At 43.4% G+C, this 22,854-nt stretch overlaps 1 protein-coding gene across 1 annotated transcript in view; it reads left to right on the forward strand.

Moving 5' to 3' along the window:
- Positions 1-22,854, forward strand: part of GALNT17 (polypeptide N-acetylgalactosaminyltransferase 17) — a 216,548-nt gene that overhangs the window by 88,331 nt on the left and 105,363 nt on the right. The window contains exons 4-5 of the mRNA XM_069791502.1: positions 882-1,056; positions 3,798-3,995. Of these exons, the coding sequence (XP_069647603.1) occupies positions 882-1,056; positions 3,798-3,995 (373 nt within the window). The remainder of the gene's footprint in view (positions 1-881; positions 1,057-3,797; positions 3,996-22,854) is intronic.

A 22,854-nucleotide genomic window follows, 5' to 3' on the forward strand; every position in this document is an offset into this window, starting at 1 on the left:
AGGTTTCTGGCAGAGCACTAGCACTTTTCCAAATTGTTGAAAAAACATACTAGTACCTACCCCTTATTGTAACCTTTCATATGCTTCCACATTCAAAGTCCTGTGTGTCTTTTATACTCAACACTTGTAACTATCAAAAAGTTTAATGCTGGTAATGACTGCAGGCTGACAGATCCGTTGTGTTCTCAGCCCTAGTACGTATACAGGCTTAGACAACAGTTTGACAGATCTGCAGTTTCCAGTGAACAAAAAAATACGTTGTATGAGGATCTTCTGAACAAAGCCAAAATCTTTTTTCATCCTATCATAAAAACAGGGGGAAATTCAACTTTTCTAGTGGCAAAGCTTGGAAAACATATAGCAAATGCAAAGACTGTAGTAGTACGGCTGAGTACAAAGGATGGTGAAGCTCATACACCGTTTTGATGTAGTTTAAATTACTACAGATGGGTTTTGCAACATTTCTAGTAATCCATTCAGCTAAAATCTCCATCAGATATTCAGAGCACTAGTGTTTGGTATCCATGGGTCACTTCTTTCTATTCTTGTCTTTCAGTGGGGTGATACTTAGATATTGCAAGGCAATCTAGCTGGCCTTTTGCTGCCTTTTGCCTTTAAAGGTGGCATTTGGGCTCCCTAGTCGTCCAACAGCAATGTTCTTGGCAACCTAGAATTTCTTTTCTAAGGGTTGTGGTCAGTCCACCATTGGGTAGTCTTTTGCAAATCAGCATCAATTGACCCTAAATGATTAAACCCCTCCCAGTGGTGTTCAGAGATGCGTGGCTCCAGTAAGTTATGCTCGTATTCATCAATAAAGTGGGTTTATTTTAGGTGAAAACTGTTGCACCTTTTCAATGGGTTCTCTGGCACTTCTTCTCTAGAGGAACTGAAGGCACCGCTAGAAGAATATGTCAATAAACGATACCCAGGCCTCGTGAAGGTGGTGCGCAACCAGAAGAGGGAAGGCCTTATCCGAGCTCGTATTGAAGGCTGGAAAGCTGCCACTGGCCAGATCACTGGATTTTTTGATGCTCATGTGGAGTTCACTGCTGGCTGGTAGGTGCTCAGCCTCAAGGTCTTGGTTAGAGTGTGCGCGATGCATTAAACAAGGGACAGTCCATCATTTTGTAAGGATGTGTTTGCAAACAAGTCCACTGTCTTGCTATCCTGTCTTACTTCTGTACTGCATGGCCACTGATGAGATATGATGGGAAGATAAAAGGAAAACATTTCCTTGCCCTTGTTTTCTGTAATCCTTTTCTATGTCCTCCTTTTATGTGTGCCTATCCCCTTACACCCTGTTTATATTTTTCAGGTTGGTTTCCCATTCCCTTAGCCTTAACTAATTTCTGTAAGTTTAAAAAAGCCCAGGCAGCAAGGGATTGAAAGAGAAAGCGTTTCCTGCTTCCTTGCCCTTTGCAGCTGGATCCCACAGGGGAAGACTTAGATGGTTTAGATTGACTTGTTTCTTTTGCAGCTAGGAATAAGTGCAGAGGTGTAGAAGCAGTGAAAGGTGTTTCATAAGGATTTTTTCAGCGAGATTCAAAACATTTGAGTTCAAGTGGCTTAAGTTTGAGTCTAGATCATGAGGGGAGCCTGAGAGTGGTTTGGTTTTCCTTTTTTTTTTTTTTCTCTAACCAAGTGTAAGAAGTAAATGGTTTATGTTTAGAAAAGTGTAGGTAGAAAAAGCTAACTTGTGGATGTTACTCTCTGTTCAAATTAGACACAAGAAAAATGTTTTAGCAGCTGCAGACAAAGAGTTCTGCACAATTACTGAATTCTTTGTAATGACAATGCAGCTGAAGGGTGTCTTTAAGAGCTGTTTCTTATGTTGATACCTGTTTCCCCAGCCAAATGTTCCTCTCTTCAGGTCACCAAGTCCTCACACCTGATATTATTGATATACAGAGGAAGCTCCCATTTACTGAGCTCTTGGAAGCATCTTTTCTAGGGATAGAATGAGCTTTTCTGCAGTGTGGGCTTGACTCACTCTGGTCTTATGTACCCGCTGCTGTTGCTGGAGACACCAAGAGTGCAAGTTAACTGTTTGTCTTGGCAGGCTGAGCCCAGGGCAATCAGTGGCTCTTGGGCTGCAGAGGTAAGGCTGAGTACACCCCCTGCTCTGAATACATTTGAGTGTCCCAGAGATGAATTTTGTAGCTATAGAGTCCTCAAACTGTGTCCCAAGGAAAGAAAGACCCTACTTTCAAGAATTTACCCTGTTCTGCCCAGGGGCATATTTTTTTGGATTTGGGGGCAGTCTGTACTAGTTAAAGCATGATTTAAACGAAATGCAGCCTTCATGGCCTTGCTTTACAGAAGGGAAGTTTTTGAGCCAGGTTTCCCAGCCTGTGGATGGTGTTTTCAGGCAGGATGTCCACTCATGCATGACAGCACAGGAGTCTGTGTGCAGTTACCCTGCAGATGTGTATCACAGCTTTACACAGGTTAACTATCCAGATGGAACAGAAATACCTGAGAGCAGCTGTGTTGCAGCAAACCAGGAGCCTGTCTAGCCTCATGTTGTGACACTAACTATAGCCAGAAGCCTAGGAAAGCATAAACGGGCAAGGCCAGCACATATGAAATACCTTCAGAGGATGCTACTGAGGTCTAACAATTTGCAGATGCGAGGATGACACAGTGTCTGTGTATTTAGAAACCCTCACTGCATTTCTCCTGAAATTTTTCCTATTGTCTGTTGGGCCCACATAGACTTAAAGGATTTACAGCATCCTTGGGTAAAGATGCTCCACAGCTTAACTTACCCACTGTGGAAAGAGCTAACGCCTTGTTGTCCATCTTGAGCCTGTTTCTTTTGATGGCCCATAGTTCTTTTATGGAAAGTGTCTCCAGGTGGTCATTGAGCACCTTCTCAGAGCAGCTCCTGGCTGTACAGTTGGCCCATGCTGCAAAACTGGCCCCTAGTTGATGTATTGTCTGATTTCATTTGCTACCTTAGTAATGACGTCAGGAGAGCTTAGCTTTAAAACATAGACATTTTGAAAATTAAGAAGTTCAGAATATGGAATTATTATTTAATGGTTCTTTTTTAAACCATCACACCAGAGAAAATGTAGTGTACTAGCTCTGCAGGAAAAGATAAAGTCCAGTTTCAGAGGCTTTAATTCATTTCCACAACTTAACGCCTTAGTTTGTGAAAATAGTCCTTTCCTTGTGCTGAAAGCTTCAGCTGGTCCGTGAACTTGTGTAGTCAGTTGTGTAGGAGAGCACTAAAACTCCCCAAACCTTGAGGGCTGCAGCTACCTGAGCTCCGTGCAGAGCGGCTGGCCCCTATGTTCCAATGGCAGCTCCATGCAGGGGACGTGTCCGGGTGGGAAATCCCATCATGTGGAAGCACTGAAGCCTCTTGCAGCATCTCCCTTGTGGCTGACAAAGCTTGGCAAGCCTTTCAGAAATAACCTTTTAAACTTGGCAGTGCGAACGCTTTGCCTCTGTGCGATTTGTACGCTGATAAAAACATGAACAAGTGGAAGGGTGAGACAGAGGCTGGTGCGTTGCAATCTGGAGTTACTCAGTGACTCTGCAAGGAGCCTTGTGATGGTCTCCGGGCTCCTCTGGCTGGGTTTTGCTGTGTCTCTGTGAAGACATGATGCCATTTGTGAATGGGAGAGAGGAATCCATGTTATTCCCCTTCTATTTTGAATGGTGACAGGAACGTCTATTTTCCTAACCTCCTTTAAGTGCACAAGCTGTAAGAAAGCTACAGCGTCCATCTACAAATTATGGGAGAAATTAACAGTCTCTTCTGCGCTTTGCTTCTTTTTACCACTCAGGGCTGAGCCGGTGCTTTCACGAATTCAGGAAAATCGGAGAAGGGTCATTCTTCCCTCCATAGACAACATCAAGCAGGACAACTTTGAGGTGCAGCGTTATGAGAACTCTGCCCATGGGTACAGCTGGGAGCTGTGGTGCATGTACATCAGCCCCCCCAAGGACTGGTGGGATGCCGGAGACCCCTCGCTGCCCATCAGGTACGTCGCGGAGCCTGGGGGCTGCTTGCTCTCCGTCAGCGAGCTGCAGTGAAGCAAAATGCAGAAAGATAAGGTGAGGAAGTCAGCTTAGAGAGGTTGGATATAGTATCATAACATGAGCTAGCTCAGAGAGGCTGTAACACAAGCCAGGAAGGGTTTTGCTAGGGTGAAGGGGTTTGGAAGGGGGTATTATTTGGTAACAATATGCAAAAATACTGGGGAAGTATAGGAACTGTGTAGATTTGTACAGTCTTATGTTTAACTGCATGTGATAAAGTTGCTTTACCTTAATTACAGCATTAAGTTTTTGCAAATCATAAGGAATGAGGTGATTATTCCTGTGTAATGAACTGAGCATGAATTCATGAAATACAGTGCTTTCTTTTCTTGAATAAGCAGTACATCTCCTCTCAGGGCAAACTTTGTAAAAATGTATCTTAGGTTGTTCTAACACTTCAGCTTACAAGGTTGGCAGCTCTGAAATGTTGCCCCAGTCCCTCCAGACTTCAGGTGTGGGACAAGCCCAGTTGGACAAAACAAAAGCAGGAGGGGAGGGAATAGCTCAGTGTGGGTGGGAGACTGGGGCTGCTCTGTGTGCAGAGGTCAATGATTTTTTTCCATGACAGCCCCTAAATACCAGAACTGATGCTATGATCAGGAGTAGTTTTCTGGTCACGCGAATAGGATATATTGCTCCTAACTTGGTTAATATGGAGAATGCTTGTCCTCAGGTATATAAGAGATACATATGTGCAAATCCATACCCAATCTGAATCCTGAACCAAAGTATCTGTGCTTTGGTCAATGATATAATCCCTGGAAGCTGAAATTAGGTCTATTCCCATTTACACACAGACCTTTTTTATTCCTTTGGGCTCCCTTGTTCCAGACAGCATATTCAGCCATCAGTGGAGGAACTGACAGTTTATTCTGGACAGGAATCAAGTCTTTGAGGAATAAACAGTTATTTTAACCAAATGCAAGCTGCTGGACTTGTTAAAGGAAGGGCTGAATGGCTGGGGTATACAGAAGGAGAAGCTGAGGAATTCAAAAGCCTTTGCACGTGAGGTGTGAGCAATGTGGTGCTGGTAGTCCCTATGGCAGCGTTACTCTGGTGCCTAAACTGGTGCCTCTGGAGAATGATAAAAGTGGACTGTCTCTGTTGGGATAAGCCTTTCTCAGCCAGTGGATGTAAAAGTCAAGAAAGTGTTGCAGGGAAGAACAACCTCTTTTATTAGACTAAACTTCTGTAGTTGGGAGAAACAGTCAGGCTTTGGCATATGGGATATCCCCTGTGACTGCGATGCCACCCTGGGAGCTTCCTGTGGTTCAAACACTGTCAGGCACGGTGCATTGAGGAAACTGGACCCCCCCAAATATGACATTTAAATACATGGCATGACCTTCTGTTATATTGTCCTACAAGAACACGGTTTTAATTTCGGTTTCAGCGCACTGAGGGGAGCGGTTAAGGAGGGCAAGCTGTGGCAGAGACAGATGGGGAGGGACAGGCTTCTTTTGTGGAAGTTGGTGTTTGATGGCAGGGGAGATGAGAAGGGAAGGAGGCAGGGAGGAAGAGTGATTGACGGAGGACGGGAGCTATGGGGAGCCAAAGGGTTGGATGGCTAAGAGGCAGAGTGGGGAGGTCAGTACCTAATGCAAGGAGGATATCTGTTTTTTAGGATGTAACTTTGCCCCAGGCTCCCCAGATATGAACCAGTTTACAAAGGCAGCTGCCAAAGCCAGGAGTGCAAATGGGGTCGCACGGATGTTGGACGCTTACATGTGTCTCCAGATCTACCAACGCACTTTTTTTCCTTGGCTCAATGCTGAGAGCCAGCAGGTACTGCTAAGCTTCAAGTGAGTGCTGCCTGGAGGTTTTATGTACTTTTGATCTACTGCTATAGCAATGAAAGGTTTGTCATGCAAGTTGTCTTCTGTTGGGCAGAATATCATATTAGGTTGTTCCAGTGGATGTTGCTAAAAATGTGGACAGGATGTTGAGCATCATATTTCTGCATTTAAGCAGACTGCAAGCAGTTTACTGCTTAGGAGGAGCTGGGAGGTGCAAGAGGTTTATCAGTCTGCTCTGGGGTTCCTGCAACCTTTCTGCACCAGTTGCATCCCCTTTCAGAGACATAACCTTAGTGTGGGTTATGTCCCATGAGCCCCACAGCATCTGCAGCCCTGTAATCCTGAGGGTCTGCCTGCTTAGCTCTTCACCACTGCTGAGTTGGACAGCCAACGAATTAGAGATCAGAGAAGGCTTACAGAGACACTCAACTGGCAGCAACAAGGATGCATGTCATGATCATCCACTTTGACTTTGTTAAAGGCATCTGTGATGTGGACACTGCTGCTTGAGGCCACGGTGTGTGGGAATCGGGTCTTGGGGGTTGAAGTGAGCCAGGGTGGAAGGGCACTGCCTCCAAAGCGTGCTCTGGGAAAGGGCTTCTGTAACAAACCCAGTAGCCTCCCAGCGATGTTAAATAATTAAACAACTTACTAAAATAACATTGTTAACATGCACTGGGGGAAGGATTATGAGAAAGATAAATGGGTAGTGTCCACAACAAAAAGCTAATGAAAAATACTGTCTCATTGCATTATGTTGTGTAACCACACACAGACCAGAAATAAATGACTAAAGTTATTTTTTTGTCATATAATGCTATGAAAACTATGCACTTTATGGCAGTATTTGCATGAAAGGGATGCCAGTGCACTGCTCCATGTAATTATGCATGGGATTAGAGGAAATTCTGAAATTATAGTATACAGAGGTACATTAGGTTTTTAGAGACTTTTTAGGATAAGAGTGGGAGTGAAGTAAGGCAGTTTATTCCTTTTTTTGGCTTTACTGTCTCGGCGCATGGGGATTATGGCAGCCCCAAGAGAGGTTCCTTTGCCTGTGAGAGGTGCTCCAGTGTGCTTGTGAGTCCTGGTATGTCAGCCCCTACCAAATACTCAGCAGCAGAGACTGGAGACAGGCAGCTGTGTTGAATACGTTTGAAGGCAATTTTCTCTCATGGATAATTCACAAGATGTAATTATCCAGGCAAAGAGAGCTGATGGCATGAAACCCATCTAAAATATGGCCCAGTCTCAAACTGGCTCCAGGCTCCTGTTTTATCCAATAATTTCCCCACAAGAAGTAGTCTCTCTTAATGCCTGGGAGGGATGCTGGTGTAACACCTGTATTCTGTAATACATCTTCTTTTGTATTTTTTTTTCCATGAACATTTAAAATCCTGATACACAAAGATACCCTCAGTCTTAGCACTCAGTCGTGCATGCATTTCACAGCTCTACTTTCCTTGCCAGGGTTACAGACTTCCTCTGATTACCTCTGCCCAGAAGATAAAATTGTGATTGCAGCGTAATGTATCATGTCTAAATTAGTCCTCACAGAAGAGGCAGACAGTAAGTGACATTTGAAATGGTCATCTTGTAGGATCCCGATCTTCATCAGCGTGAGCTCTTGCAGAGATGTTTTCATTTCCTAGTTCAAATGGTGCTAATGTGTGTGTATAAATGAATACATGCTTGCATTACATATCTGGACATACTTCGCTCTAGGAGATGCAGCCAGGATTTAGCCAGTCCTTTGTTATTAGTGATATACATTAATCAGAGTTTACTGAGAGTCCAGAAAGCCTCTATGTCAACAAAAAATGGAAGAAAGCTGACACTTTCTATGTCCTGTGAGAAGTCAAAAAAATGGTCTTTGGAAATGCTGTGAAATTGCAGAATGATGACCTGATCTGGACTTGGAGTATCCCAGAGTGGGATCTACCTCCTCATGATCTCCAGGAATGATTCATTTCCCACCTGGCAGAGCCTGAGGGTTTTGGGGGCTTCTTGGGGTCTGGAGCCCGTCCAATCCCGCAGCACCAGTGAGCTGTGAACCTCAATGCCAGTGGTTTCTTCTGCCTGACTTAGTTCATGCTGCATCAGGTTTTGTCAAAAAGCAGCTTTGGAGAAATTGCTGATATCTGGAAGTTTTATGGCTTAGATGTGCTGATTGTGCTTCAGTTGTAAGACTCATGATTTATAATTACATATGTGAGATATTGATGGCTCCAGGGGTCTGATTCAGGAAAACAATTAAATGCACTCTTGCATCTGTGTCTCTTCAAGAAGCCAAGGAAGCAGATATTGCATATTAAGCAGCCTTGAGGACGAGGGACACTTACCTGAGCATGGAAATTGGGGTTGCAGTGCTTTTCTACTGGCATGAGTTCACATATCTTACCAGAGAGAAAAGAAACTTGAATCTTTGCTGCTTGGTTGGTGAGTCCATCGACAGTGCTGTGACTCCACTGTTCCCAAATGATAGATTATTTAGAATATAATGCATTTCCTGACTTTCTTTTTGTATTTTCCACCCTTGGCTGGGCAGATCGGTTGAGTCCAAGAAGCAAAAGCACTGCTGAATAGCTCCATTAGTTAGCAACACCCCATAATGTGTTGGGGCTGAAGGAGAAGTCCTCGTGTGACTTCAGAGATGACAAAAAAGCCTTTTTCCAAGCACGCAGTGCGCGGGATGCCAGCTGGGAACCAGCTAGTAGGTTAAATTGGACTTTGGATGGGGCTTTGCTGCAGCTGTTTTATGTGGTACTTAATCTTTATTGGTGTTGGAAGACAAAAGCTCATTTAATTAGTATTAAGATCACTGTGAGGAGGAAACCGGTTTTGAGAGTTATGGATTGTAAAAGAATAGAAAGGCTGTTAGGTTTGGGGTTTTTTAAAGATGAAAATAGTTTGAATTAACCTACCCAATTACCTGCCTCACAAATGCTAATGAATTTGCTCTTGCAATGTACTTATGAAAGAGCAAACTCTCACCCCAGTTGTGTAAATGATGCAGAGGTTGAAATGGAAAAAAACAGAGGGGTTTTAGGTTATTAAATATGACACGTGAGTAGAGAGAAGGTGCCTACTTCTATTGCTTAACAAAATGCTTGCGGTGTTTAACATAACCCATTCCCTCAGTTATAGACTGCAGATGGTATTGAGGTCTCCCACTCTGGTTGCTGTGCATTTCATTTGCAGTAAGACCATAGGGATTTGTGGTGATGTTATTGTTATATATATTTTTTTAATATATAAATTTATATGTATTTATATATGTATTTAATTCCAGAAACCACTAGCTATTGTTTTTCCTTAGTGCTTCCAGCAGCCATCATCCTATGATGGCTTTCAAAAGCATAAAGTCTTAGTGTTTTCTTTGTTTTAATTAAATAAATGGTGTGTTCTTTCCTCTTTTAGTCTAACCACTGAGACCTCTTCCAGACAAGTGTTACAGCCTGAAACTTTTGTCCACACAGGAAATGTATGAACCTTGAAATAACCACAGGAGTAAAAAGGCTCTCAGGAATAACCTCTACAGCCGCACAAAATGATGCAAGTGGATCTAGTTGTCTGGGACAACTTGGTCCTGTAGTGCGTCCCCACCTTTGCAGGGATTAGCATGTTACGGCAGCACATTAAAACCTCGACAGATAGGTTTAGACAGGCTTGCTTAACTATTATAAATATTTTCACCAACATTTGAGTACTCAGTGTGGTAGTTTATCAGAAGGCATCCAGCAACTCGGAGATGTTGCAGACTGTTAAACATACCTGGCATGTGACGACAGGGCAGAATTTCAGGGGTTATTTCCTGGGTTTCTGCTGGTTTGTTTTGAAAGATCTCAAACTCCCTAGAAAACAGTTTGTACAAAATGCTGAATATTTTTAAAATTAATATTTCCTGACTTTAGCATCTACGAACTGCAGGAAGATTCCTGTTTCTGTATGAAGACAGTTGTAAAATGTTCTCACTCTTCTGGTGTAGCTGCTTTGGAAGTCAAGGGGAAAGCTATTTCCATAGGAGCCAGACGTGGGCTGATAATGATAACTTGTGTTTGGAAACCTCACCTGGTATGTCTGAGAAGATGCTTGCATGCAGGTGTTTGCTTAGAGGGACTGGATGTGCTTGAATGTCACAACAGCTGCAGAGTGCTTATGGCGCTCTTTAATGGCTTCATATAAAATTTAAATCAAAACCAAAGATAAAATAATGGTACTGGTGATCCATCTCAGTCTCTAAAGCCCCTTTTCTTAAGCAGCTCAAAGAAAGCAAAGTTCTGTGTTGACCACTCACACACTTTCTTTTTCTTGAAGTCTGATTCTTCTCCAAACCCTATACGCACTGCAGTTGCGTGTACAGGTCAGCATCGTACTGTCAGGTTTATAGCAAAAATCCCTGCAGCCTCAAAGTACGTTGGACCAGACCTTAGTCCGGCATGGGAACAATACAGACATTCTTCTACAGGCAATGTTTTGTTAGTGCTTCTGGAAAAAGAGCTTCTACAAGCATCTTCTCATGTAAACATCTGAATAAATCAAATCCCAGCTATCCTTAGTGTGGTTGCTGGAGACTCATGCTTCCAAGTATGTGGCTCTTAAGGTCTGGTCACTCCTGGCTGGCATGGAGAATGGAGGTCTCTGAAAACTTGAGAACAAGCTAACAGAAGAAGAAATGGAGGGATTTTTTTTCCATCAGTGTTTAATTTGGGGCAGTCTTGTTTGGGCTCAGAATCCAGGAGAGGGAAGATTTAGGTCAGAATCATGACCTCAATAACTTTGTCATTCACCTCTGGATTAAATTAAAACCATCAAGTGCTTTACCAGCTTCAGAAGTACTTTAACAAGAACCTTTAAAGTTTTTTCAGTTTGTGTTTTCCTTTTATTCATGAGGTTTTTTAGGTGATGATTTGAGGCCATGGATTAAAAAAACCCCACATTTAATTGGCTTTCTTGATTTTAATTTTAAAGGCATTGGGGAGAAGTTAACCTCAACTTACTGTACAAAGTGACTTTCACTCACTAGTGTGCTAATTTTAAGCTCTTAAACTTCACAGAGATTCCCTGTGGTGTGAGAAACCTGCCATGAGCTTTGGATGTTTCAAGGCTCAGATTGCTGGTGTCATGCCTTTTTATGATGAATTCTTCATCTGGTCAATTTTAACATTACATAATTTAGTGAAAAGCGTAAAAGAAGGGTGTCTAATAATTTGTAATAATGTCAGGTTTTACAAGATGAACCGATTTATGTCACTGCTTGAAAGACTATAAAGCTTCTGCTGAAGGTGCACCTGAGATTTAAGCATATGTAGCTTGTTTAGCAATAGCACATGTGATGACCAGCTATCTCCATGTATGTTAGTGCTGCATCTCATTTCAGATTTTTTTAAATTTTGTAAGACTGTACTTGGGATTGCAAATGTTGGTTGCATCCAGAAGCTGGGGTTGATCCAAATGTCACTGAAACATGGCAAGGTTCCCACCAAACACCGGGGTTTGGGAGTGGACCCTACGAGCCATGTGATTTTTCTGTAAACTGGAGATAAGCTTCTGGAGCAAAGAATCAGTGTTTCTGCAGCTTCTGAGCGTCATGCCCAATGTTGTCATCATAATAGACGCTGCTGTGTCATGGTATGGACACAACGGAAGGACCCGAATGGGCTCATGCTTGGCTGGTTTGGCCAAGTGACCTTGAAAAGGCGGCATTTGTACTCTTTTTAGGTAGACCATTTTGGAGCATGGAGTGGGATTTGGGTGCAGTATTAAATAGCTGCCCCAGAGAAGGCTGTGTTTCACCTGTGTCGGAGGAGACCCATCCCTTGAGTTCTGAGCCTTCAGGCCAGCTTGGTGCAGATTTAACCCCCCATTGCAGCCAGGAGCCCTTCAAAGCTTTGTGTGGGGCTCAGAGCTGTGAAACCACCACTCTTTGCCATACTGAAGGCATTATTGCAGGTAAAACTTAAAGTCCTTCAAACACCAAAGTCAGCAAGTCTTCTTCCTGAAGAGCCTTTAAAACTGGGGGAGGGACAACTAGCCTGAGGGCTTGACTCTTCAGGAGGTGAATGGAGGGTGCAGGGAAGGGAGCAAATCCTCCTTCCTGGAGGGAGTCAGAGTTTACTGGTATAAAATGTTAATGTAATCCATTTCTATAAAGTGAGCAAGCTGGCCATACTAGAAGCATTTGCCTTTGTATTTTTAAAGCTTTGCATAAGAGAAGTATTTTGATTAAAAAGAAAAAAAAAAAAAAAAGCATGCTCCTGATTTAAAAAAAAAAAAAAAACAAAAAAACAAAAAACCCAAAAACTTGCACTGACAGAACTTTTAATCTGAGCCCAAGTCACAAAAACAGCCTTTATTGATGTCAAAGTTGCTTTAGAAAAGGAAAGAGTAAACAGGATTTGGCCTTTAATTTGTGAAGGGTTTTGATTTTTCAGAGGCATTAAAGAGACAGAAAAGATGGGTATTGAATTATTTAACAATTGCTAGAAAAATTAAGCTTCAGTCAGCCTGTTTTCACCGAAATAATCTTATGAATAAAAACAAAACAATCTGGGGCAGCACCAATATACAGAGCTCCTATCCTGCTGACTGAATTGTTTCAAAGTAGTCCATGAAGTGGTTTTGCAAGTCAAAGCCAAATGGAGCCTTTTCTGTGGTTTGTTCACACTTCTAGGAGAAAGCTGCTGTTGATGGATTGTATAAACGTCTTTTCTCTCTAAATCCGAAACCGAGGGGAAAATATGCAAAAAGAAGTTGGGGGAATTTGGCTCTTTGAATTTCTTTTTATTTTGACAGATGGCATTTAAGTGATTTATTGGCCAGAACCAATCTATTCTCATTAAAAAGCAAGTATTTAATGACATCGGAGGTGGGTATTCAAAACAAAGAAGTGATAATCGAGCCGATTGCACTCGGTGACAAAATATAGCAGCCCTTCATCAAACAAACTTAAAAGAGTGTTTGAGAGCAAGTGCTGAGGGCTATGATTTTCTTTCATGTGCACTTTAATTCACTGTCTTTTTCAGTCAGTGGCGCATAAATAGGCATAGTTTAAATTAAAGGAAAAATAGATCCTTATTATCATATCCATCAGTTGAAGCAATAAGTGGTTGATGCCTGGGAGCTCCCAGATGCCTCTGCTTGGGAGCATGGGATGCTTTTATAAACTATCCTGCTCTCTCCCTGCCCAGAGCATCGACTTGCTGCTTGCTCTGTGTTGGATAGTCTAAATTAAATCTTCTCAAGGTTAAATCTCTAAATGCTTTCACTGTGCTTATAACACACATGAGTGCGAGCAGCAGGCTTGCACATCGTGTGTTTAATGGGCAAAATGTATCTTGGGGGGTGTCCGTTAAACGCAGGCTTTCAGGCACAGAGCAGAAGCCTGCAGTCGTGTCTCGACGTGCTTGCTTCAGCCATCTGTGGCAGTTGCAAGTGCCTGGTCTCTGCGCTGGCAAGCCTGGCCAGCTGTAGCCATCTCTCTTCATCCCAGGTTTCCAGGGCAAACACGCAGGTCTGGAAATCTGCAAGTGGGAAAAGCTGGGGAAGGACAGTTTTGTGAGTTCCTGATGGTTCTGCTGCTGTCACTCGTTTAGGTCACTGCTGAGCCTGTCTGTATGCGGTTGTCTGAAAATTTAGCTCTTTGAGTATTTTAAAATTCTGGCATTTCAGTTTGATTTCTTAGAGCTTCTTGGGGAAGTTGGAGGTAACATTGCCAGTTAGGCTGCGTGGTGGCTTTTTGCTTTGCAGTGGGGTAGGATCAAGACCACAAATCTGCTTGCGCAGGGCCACAGCCCCCTGCCTGCTGCCTTGGCTGTGGCATGTGTAAGAGTGGGTCCAGGCTAGCAGGCTGGTGTGGACCAGCAGCTCCAGAAACAAATGTTGTGGGATCTTGAGGACCTTGGTGATGTGGAAGGACATCTGATAAGGTAAAAGTCACCTAGAGAGTAAGGGGAGGGGATAAAGTGACAGAGCACAGCTGTAGGTAGGGTGTGATTTGGTGGCAGCAGAGAGGAGTGACTCTGTGGATGGCCTGGCATGCGTGATAGATGTCCTGGCTGCCAGTCCTCTCCAGTCAATCACCATTTACTCTGAAGACAGGACTTTCCTGGGAGGATTTGTTTTACAGTCAATTCACGCCTGGATCAAGCAGTAGCTTTGAGAGCACTATTTGTTAGGTGCAGGTTTGTTCTCTAGCAAGCACTGCTGTTCTCCACGGTGGGCCGTGCACGCACATCCTGTGGATGGAAGAATCACTGCTGAACACCAAGCTTTGAAAGAGACTGCTTGTCTCCAGAACACAGTCCCCATGGCCCCGTCATTTGTCACGGTAAGTGACACATCAGAGAAGCTCAAACTTCAAACCAAGCATCACAGGTTGGAATTAAGAAGAGTGTTTCAGGCTTTGACAGGAGACTGGCTGTTGGGTTCCTGGAGGCACAGTACTCCAGGGTGGTGATCCCCTACCCTCATACACAGGGGTGCACCCACCCTCTCCCGGCCTCCCTGTCTTCAGGGAAGAACAACTGAAAAGCTGGTATTTGCTGCCTTCTGCAGCCAGGCTGGTCTTGTATGGCCCTTGATGGAGTTATGTGCATTGGGCTCATTCGAAAAACAGATTGAGGACTGGTAGACAATATCATTGCCAATGATTTTTTGCATTCATAAGTACATGAAAACACATTTGAATATGTTTTAGTTGCTGGTTTTCTGAGGCTCCAGAATGCAGCTCTTATTAATGCTTTTAAATGACTGCGTGTAGTGACCGCCTGGTGTCTGGCTTTGCGCTGCAGATGGAGAGGCTGCCTACCTGCAGAAGCACTGCTGGCTTGTTAAGCCACAACAGCATTTGTAGAAGCTTTACGGAAGAGCATCAGCTATGCTGATCCTAAAGGGTTTTGTGAGGTGCTGGGTCATCACTGCTCCTCCTTCCCCAGCATGAGCCCCACTGCTTCAGCTCGTGTATTTGAATCCCACATGGAGGAAGGATGGTGTGGAGAGGAGTCCTCATGGCTCATTAAGGTTTTTGGGGTCCCCAAATCAGAAACCTGCTGTGCTTCCAGTCTCAAAAGGATCTGGGGAGACCAAAAGACTGTTCTGGGGAAACGGGAGGCTGGGAGCAGAGTTTGCTCTGATGAGCTCTCTGGCTGAGTCTGCCTCAATGTGACAGTTGAGGAAGGCTGGTTTTTCTGTGCTGGGCACTATGGTGTTTAATGAATACCTTTCTCAGATCCCAGTTGCCTTGTAGCTGTTCTGCTCCTTAGAAGACAAGCAGGTACTTGCTAATGAGCAGTCAGGTTGAGGTTGTTGTTAGCTTGATCTGACTAGCGCTCACTTTGCTCTGATTAATGCCTGGGCAAACTCACCTGTTTTTTGGGGGGAGAGGGACCTGGCTCAAGCCTGCTGCATTGAAGCAAAGAAATTGGCTGTCTTTAAGGAGGGCTGGAGGCTGGTCTCTGCACTGGGCTTGTCTGCCCCAGGGGGAGCAGTCCTTTCCCCTGCCATACAGCCTGTCCCCTCCCTTGTTTAGTCCTGTCTTTAAATTTGCAAGTGTGGAGGCAGTAGTAATAGTCTGGTGTGGTGTCTCTATTAACCCAGCGCAGCCTGTAGCACTAGCTGATAGTATAGCATCACTGCTTGAATGCCAGCGTAGCATGTCCTTCTCCTTCCTTATCCTTTCTGTCACTCTGTGGTTTTCCTTCAGGAAGAAATAGTTTGGGGGGGTGGGGGGAAGACATGAAATATTTAACTAAAGAGCTGTCAGCGGCTTTGCATGGTGCCATAAGACCTCAGAGTTTTGTAGTTGCAGCAAGCTGGTTTGTCTGAATGGGAGAACTCGGCTGAAGAGGAGGTTTCGGTGCTGGGAGAAGGTGGGCATCCTGGCTCGGCATGGGTTGGGCAGAGAGGGGTGGGCTCCTCCATGGTAGGCATCCTGCATCTGGATCAGCCTCTGGAGAGGTTTGTCACGCCCTGGAGAGAGGGAGGCTCAGGTTTGCTAGCCTTTGTAAATTCTTCCCAAAGTCACTGCTTGGAGGTGTTTTGAAAAGAGCTCTTTCCTCTGCTAAGCTTTAGATTGATGTCTGCAAAGGCCATTCTGCTACCATCACTGCTGCCACCACCACAGCTCTATTTTTCTTTGCAATTAGAAAAGCCATCAATCATTTTCACAAATGTGCACCTTATAATTGCCTTCTCATGCTCCCTTTTTAGTGTGATGTTCTTGTCAAGTCCATCCCTGGGAGAAAAGAGCATCTGACAGGTTTCCCAGAGCTCCGCAGAGATTCTCCACAATTGCAGTTTCCATGTGGGATTTAATGACCGTGTGATTTCATGTTTCTGGCTTCTTTTTTAGGGTAAAGAAGTTTTGTTTTTTTCCCCTATTACAATGACAGAATTTTTTCTTTAGGTGTGGGAAGTCTGCTAAGGCAGGGTGCCAAGAAGCAGTATTGTGGAGTCCTCGCAGTATGGACTTTATGCAGGCAGAAAAACAAAAGAGTTGAAGAACTGCGGGCTCCAGGGGAGGTGCCACTTAGGATTTTGGAACTGGTGGCAGTCCTGAGTGGGACTGGAGTTGAACCATTGAATGTGTTGAGAGTGTTTGTGGCCAAAACAGAGGCAGAAGCAAATGCTGGGACTAAGAAGGGGTTTGGTGATGCAGCTTGTTATATTTTTCTGCAAGTATAGAGGGAATTGGGAAGTTCCCTGGTGCTCAGTGGGCTGTGTGCACTGGAAGAGACAGTAACACAGATTTTGATATGAAGCTGTTTGGACAGAATAATTCATGCAGCAAAATGTGTGCATTAAAAACTGCTCTTACCTGCATGTGTTTGCATTTCATAGAAAGTTCAAATGGTTGGTCTTAAGAGTGAGTGCTGCCATTATAGTATTAGTTATATCAGCTTGAAAAGTGGGCGTTAACTTGCTTTAAAATGGAGGATGAGGTGGCTGAGAGTAGTTCCCCTGAATATTATTCTCTCTTCTCAGTATAGCTGTAACTTTCACAATGACTTGGGATGTCTCATTGCATTTTCTCCTTTTTTTTTGGTGAAGGAAAGGGATGTGAACACTTACTAACCAATGTTGTATCAACCCAGTGTTTAGGCTTATCTTTTTGCTTCAGTTGACAGCTGTGTGGATATCATCTCAGAAGCAGGCAGAAAATATAGAGAAGAAATAAACTGCACGAGCACTGGGTTTTGTCTTTTCTCTTTGTCCGTAGGGATCTGCGCTTGTATGTGGGCAGTCATGAATTCGGTCACCATTTCTAAGAGAAGGAAAAAAACCCCCCACATCTGTTTTTCTTTTAGATGACAAGGTTTGATGAAGGTATTTCACCTTCCTCCGAGCGAATTTCAGGATCTAAGTCTGTCTAATCTACGTGATATTTTGTTTTCTTCATGCTGTAAAGCTCTCTGTCCACTGGTCAATAAATATAATGTTTCTGCTATAATATTTCTGCTGGAAGAAAACGTGGTTGTAAGGAGAGAGAAGCACACAATATGCAGTATTACTTACTGACGGGGAAATGAGCTCTGACTGAAGGATGCTCTAAAAATAAAGTGGAAAGTGGAAGGAGAGGAGAGATTCCAGTCACTTTTGGAACAGAAATGAGGAGATGGGGGAAGCAGATGGCTGGCTTGCTGCTAGCCATGGTGGATTGTTCCAGCTGATTTTGGGATGGGGACTTGCAGTTATTGCCAAGGAAAATCACTTGGGCATTCATGAAGACAAGTATAATAAAGGATTAATAGTTTTACTGGACTGTGGCACCAGGCTGAAGGTCTCTTTGCATCTGGGACAGCAAAGCATTGATCAGAAGGGGCTCTTAATGCTGCATGCAGTAAAATATGTATGGTTGAGATTTCTAGGGAGGTCTTGACGTAAACCAAGGAGCTTTGCAGACCTATTAGTTACCAGGACTGTACAACAGAGGCACATTTTCCATTTTAGCGAGGAATAGCCTTGCAGAAAGACAATGTAGTATGACTACTTTTTTTCCAGTGAGCAGTCCTTCTCTTGCTGATTTATGGCTAGCTTAGTCAAGAAATTCCTGCATGCCTAGTAAAATGGGTTCATTTTTAACTGCGAGGGAGCGTTTTCTTTTTATACAGTAGTTTCTTTTTGTGCTTTTGTGAAATAGACTTTAATACAGAAATAAATCATCAGAGCATTACTAAATTAAAAATAAGTATAAAACCAGACAGCGCTGCCAAGCCAAGGTTAAACTTGGATCAGGAGATCAGATTATAGTTTCATCAGTCTTTCCTCCCGCTCTTTGCTTAATTTGGTACTTAAATGAACTTAATAACCATTTCAAAGATATGTACACCCAGCTGCTTTGAAGAGCAGTTTCCTGGTCCTCATGTTCTTATTTTGGGTCACACGCATCATTGCACTAATGTGCTATAACTGTACTCCTAGATGCCACAATTTATTTGGATGCAAAAGAATTACGCTTGTTTGGAGCCGAGATTAACATCAAGTTTACCTATGTTCTCTGTAAAGCAAAAGAAGAAAAGGAAGCATTTTCAGTCTATTGGCAGGTTTTTGGTTGATTTTGTTTACTCTCGTATCTGTTCTCTGGCTCACTTTTAAAGAGTGTTGAACTGACAACATCATTAGGAGGAAAACTTCCCAGGACTAGCAGGCAACTTGGCACTTAACAGTCATAAGGGACAAACTGGCAGAGGTATATAGGTGCATGATGGTTTACTGGTGCCGTAGGGGATTTATAAAAATCTGTCAAGAGTATGTTTTATTCCTCACAGTCAGTCTAACCCAAGAGACCTGAGCTGGTGTTTCTAACAACCTTGTATTTCAGAAACATTTTGTCCCTTTCCAAGGCTCATCTGTAATTACTCTGCACCTCCATTCCCATCAGTTAAATGAATGTGATGATATTTTTGTTCCCGCTTTTCCTCTTTCTTTTACTGAAGTGCAATGTAGCAAAATACTCAAGCATGTTCTTAACTTGAAGAGCTAAACCAGGAATGTTTAAATGGTGCTAAATGTGATACATGGCAAAGTACTTTGCTGAATCCTGGCCGCTGTTTGTAATGGCTTCTTGCTATTTGTTTGCCGTAATCTCAATCAGTTGTCTCTATGCCATTGCTAAACAAATGAGATGATAATTAGCATAGCAACATCAGAGGAAGTTGATTTTCCATCTGTATTAATGATGATGATGATAATTAAACATGCATGACCTCATTGGATTGAATATGAATCAATTAAAATTAAAACTTGTTGGGAATTCTTTTTCTCCTGTGAAATTTTTTAGAGAAAGCAAGAACAATATAACAAGTCCTAATGAAAAGACATTGGGCTGATTCGCACCCTCAGTATTAAAAAATGAAAATGTGAGATTTGTCAGGAGTGGAATATTTAATGGTACCTCCCCCATCCTGCCCCAGCCTTGTGTAAATGTCCATTTTGATGAAGTTTTTCATTTGGGGGGGGTGAGGGGTGGGGGGAAGTTGAAAATTTTGCAGCTGTTTCTAACACTGTTTAGGAAAACTCTGATCAAACACGTGCAAATGCTTCCCAAGTGTGTGTCCAGGGAGGCATGTTCCACAGGTGCTGTGGCCAACAGGGTGCATAAATTAGTTTTGTAACGTGGTTTAATTTCCTATGCATGAGTGAACACCAGACTGGAGCGGTTTATTTTAAAGGAAAATGATTTATTAAAGGCAAACTGCAGAGATGAAACAAGAAGGGAGTTAAGGTTGGAAGCTCAGGTTTGGTGCCCCAGAAAGGAGTTGGTGATGCACCTATCCTCAGCCTGAGCAGTAGTGCCCGAGAGGGCTCCTCTGAACTGCAGGTGGGAAAGCATTGGGTTGAATTCCTTCTTTTTGCTGTTTTTTTCAAAAATGAAATTTCAGTGGCTCTGTAGCGATTGCAGCCAAACTTGCCTAGGGTTTCTGGTTTTGGTTTTTGAGAGCTGTATGAAACTTCTTAACTGGCAGCAAGATGCAGCCTGGTTCAGTTCAGAGCAGTGACCTGAAAAATGGGAAACCAAAGCTTGTGTAGTCCCAGGTCAGTGTTCAGCGTTTTCGGGTATGCTTCCAGGCCCTTTAGTTAGAGCTCTTCTAATCTGTGTAATTTATCAAAGATGAGAAGGGTTTGGAAGCAAAATGCAGTAACTCTGATGCTGTGGTGAGGATGTACAAGGACTGTTCTGGATTCAGCCGCTGCTTTCCCTTTTTAATGTCCTGATTGAATATCCTGAACAACAAAATATTTGACGTTTTTGCTCTGGGATAGTGTTGTCCTTTGGTCATCTTTCCCCGCTCCCCGTGTGTGTGTGTGGGGGGGGGGGAGGGATAATAAAAAATCCCATTGCATCCAGTGCCGAATCAAAAAAAAAAATGCTGAAATCTTTCTTTTTTTCTCCTCTTTGGAGAGAGTTTTGTTTCTTGACTATCTCCAGTAATTGGTAATATGGGGTGTGTGGTAGTATGTGGGTGCGTGGTGGGAGGTAGCTGCTTAAAATCCAGATGTGGTCCCTTGTGCTGGTTGGGGTTTAGCACTTGACTGCGCTTGTGATGGGGACATTTATGATTCAGATTCTCAGATTGCCTCGTATCTGATAAATAACTGTAACATAACATCATGTCTATGTGGGTAATAGTCCTAACCATGGCATAAGCTATGCATTTTCTCACTTGAGCACGTATGATGTGTGACAAAACAGTGTTGTGGCTTTTGTTTTAATACATCAGTCTAAACTTGCATGTTTTCCAAATGGATTTTTTCATCTGTCATTGGCATCTTCCGTGAACATGGAGAACCATTTCTGAGGAAAGATGCATCTCTGATAGCATCAAAGAAATAACATATCTTAGACTAGCAAATCCTGGGTTTATTTCATTTTCATCTCATTCTGGCTTTGTCTCATTTAGGCTTCATTTCTGCACAATGGGACAGTTACAACCAAACATGATTGGTGTATCTTCTGTTATCTTTATAGACTTGGCTAAAAATGTAGAAACTACTATCCACGCAAGTATCAAATAAAAGGGGTTATTAGGAGTGCAGAAATCACAACCATCTGAGTTCAGATGAAGGCAGAATAAAATGTTAAATCACTCTGTTTTGAACAATCATGCTGTCTTTCCATGTGCCAACCCCCATTCGCTTCTTCTTTCATTTGGCCATGAAGCTGCACATAAAGCAGCTTTTGCCAGTGGCTTTCCAACGGGGAAGAATACTTCCAAATTTCCTTTAAGAAATTTCTACCCAATGGCTTTTTTTATCACACACCATGTGGGTCATTAATGTAAATGCCTTGGGTTCAAATCCAGCCCCATATAAGCAGCAGGGCTGCATGCATGCTCGGCACACAGAGATACGGGTCTTTGCTATAGCACCGTGCTACTTTCTGAGCTAATGCACAGTTTTAAGGGGAAAAAGGGTAATGGGGAGTGAAGAAGGTATTTTAATAGCTAACCACAGCTATCTGTTCCTCATCAGGTGGAGCTCTCGATGATGTATGTAGGGGGATTTATCCATCGGTCCCTGTGGGCTCAGTGTTTGTGGCAAGCCCCTACGCGTGGGGCAGCGCCCGTCTTACCTGTGTGCTTGGCCTCTGCACAGGGGCTGCTGTGGCCAAGGGGGTATACCTTGTGGGGTCAGCACATCTTCCATCCGGTTCTTTGGTCTGACAGCAGGAAAAAAGACTTCCTCTGGTTACGTCTGTGTGCTTTAATGTTGTCTCATGTTATCCTTAAGGCAGTAGGTAAATACCCCAACTTGGGCTGGGTTGCTGCCATCACGCATGACCTGCTGAGTCTCTCTTTTCGGTGGCCTCTGGAACAGAAAAAAACAGTTGACTCAACAGGAGAAGATTTGCAGTGCTAGTGGTTGGGGGGGGGGGGGGGGGGGCGGAAATAAATCACTTTTTAACTTACAAACTGTGAATAAGCTCTGCTGCAGGAGTTGCAGAGAGACGGCGAATGTAGTGTCCTGCCAGATGTGCTTATCGTCACACTGCTTCATCCTTGGAAGAGGAAGTTAAATGTGTACATTTGAAGTGGATATTTATAAAACATAATGAATTTCATTAACGTTGAGGGCTATGTTGAGCTGGAGGCAGCAGCCTGATCAAAGGAAGAGGTTTAACACTGGGGCCTCTTACTGTTCATTAGGACAAATCTTGGAAAGAAGTTCTCTCTTTTGCCTCTTAATTGCACTATCAAGGCCAGTATCAAAAAGGCAGGATGCAAGGGACTGCTGTTGCCCAAGATGCTATTATAATTAGAGTAGTCCCTGAACCTCATCCAAACTTACAATGTAGTATCAATTCAGGTTAAATTGGGAAACTGAGCAGAAAATTGCTGTCTGGTGTTTTGAGTGGTTTTTGCATCTTAACATTATCTGATGTTGGATCATTATGTACTGATGCAAAATGCCAACAAGTAATGGCACAGCACTGCAAGTAATGACACTGGGACATAAGAGAAGGAAATAGTGAGAGAAATTTAATTTCTTATGCAGTTTCATGAAATAAAGTCAGCTCAGGTACACACTCGTTCAGATTAAATATAATGATCTGTGTCTGCAACCGAACTCTGCCGGGAATGCATATCTATAAGTTGAGGAGAGCGGGGGGAGAGTTGCCATGGAAATACAACCAATGTCATAGTTGCAGTGCGTTACAAATGGCTCATGTGTCATGGCTCATTTTCCGGAAGAAGCAGAGAAGACCAGGAATTAAGGAAAAACGGCTTTAAATGTTTGCGGCAAGGCACGACTGGGACTGTGCAGGGATGACTTAATAGGCAAATGTTGTGAGTCCTAAGTACTTTGTTGGGAGAAGGAAGCCGAAAGTACATCTGTAACAGAGCTTTGCAGCTTTCATGCACTACCTAGTTCATTCTCCTTTCTCTTTCTGATGGCTGCTCTCCAGGGTTGTGTCCCTCTGGCTGGCATGGGACATCAGATGAACCTCCCGTCGTCTGGCTAGGCTTCACCCTTGCTCTTGGGAAGCGTGGCTCCTGCGCAGGAC

Source organism: Haliaeetus albicilla, chromosome 9 (genome assembly GCF_947461875.1).
Source record: "Haliaeetus albicilla chromosome 9, bHalAlb1.1, whole genome shotgun sequence".
Lineage (NCBI taxonomy): Eukaryota > Metazoa > Chordata > Aves > Accipitriformes > Accipitridae > Haliaeetus > Haliaeetus albicilla.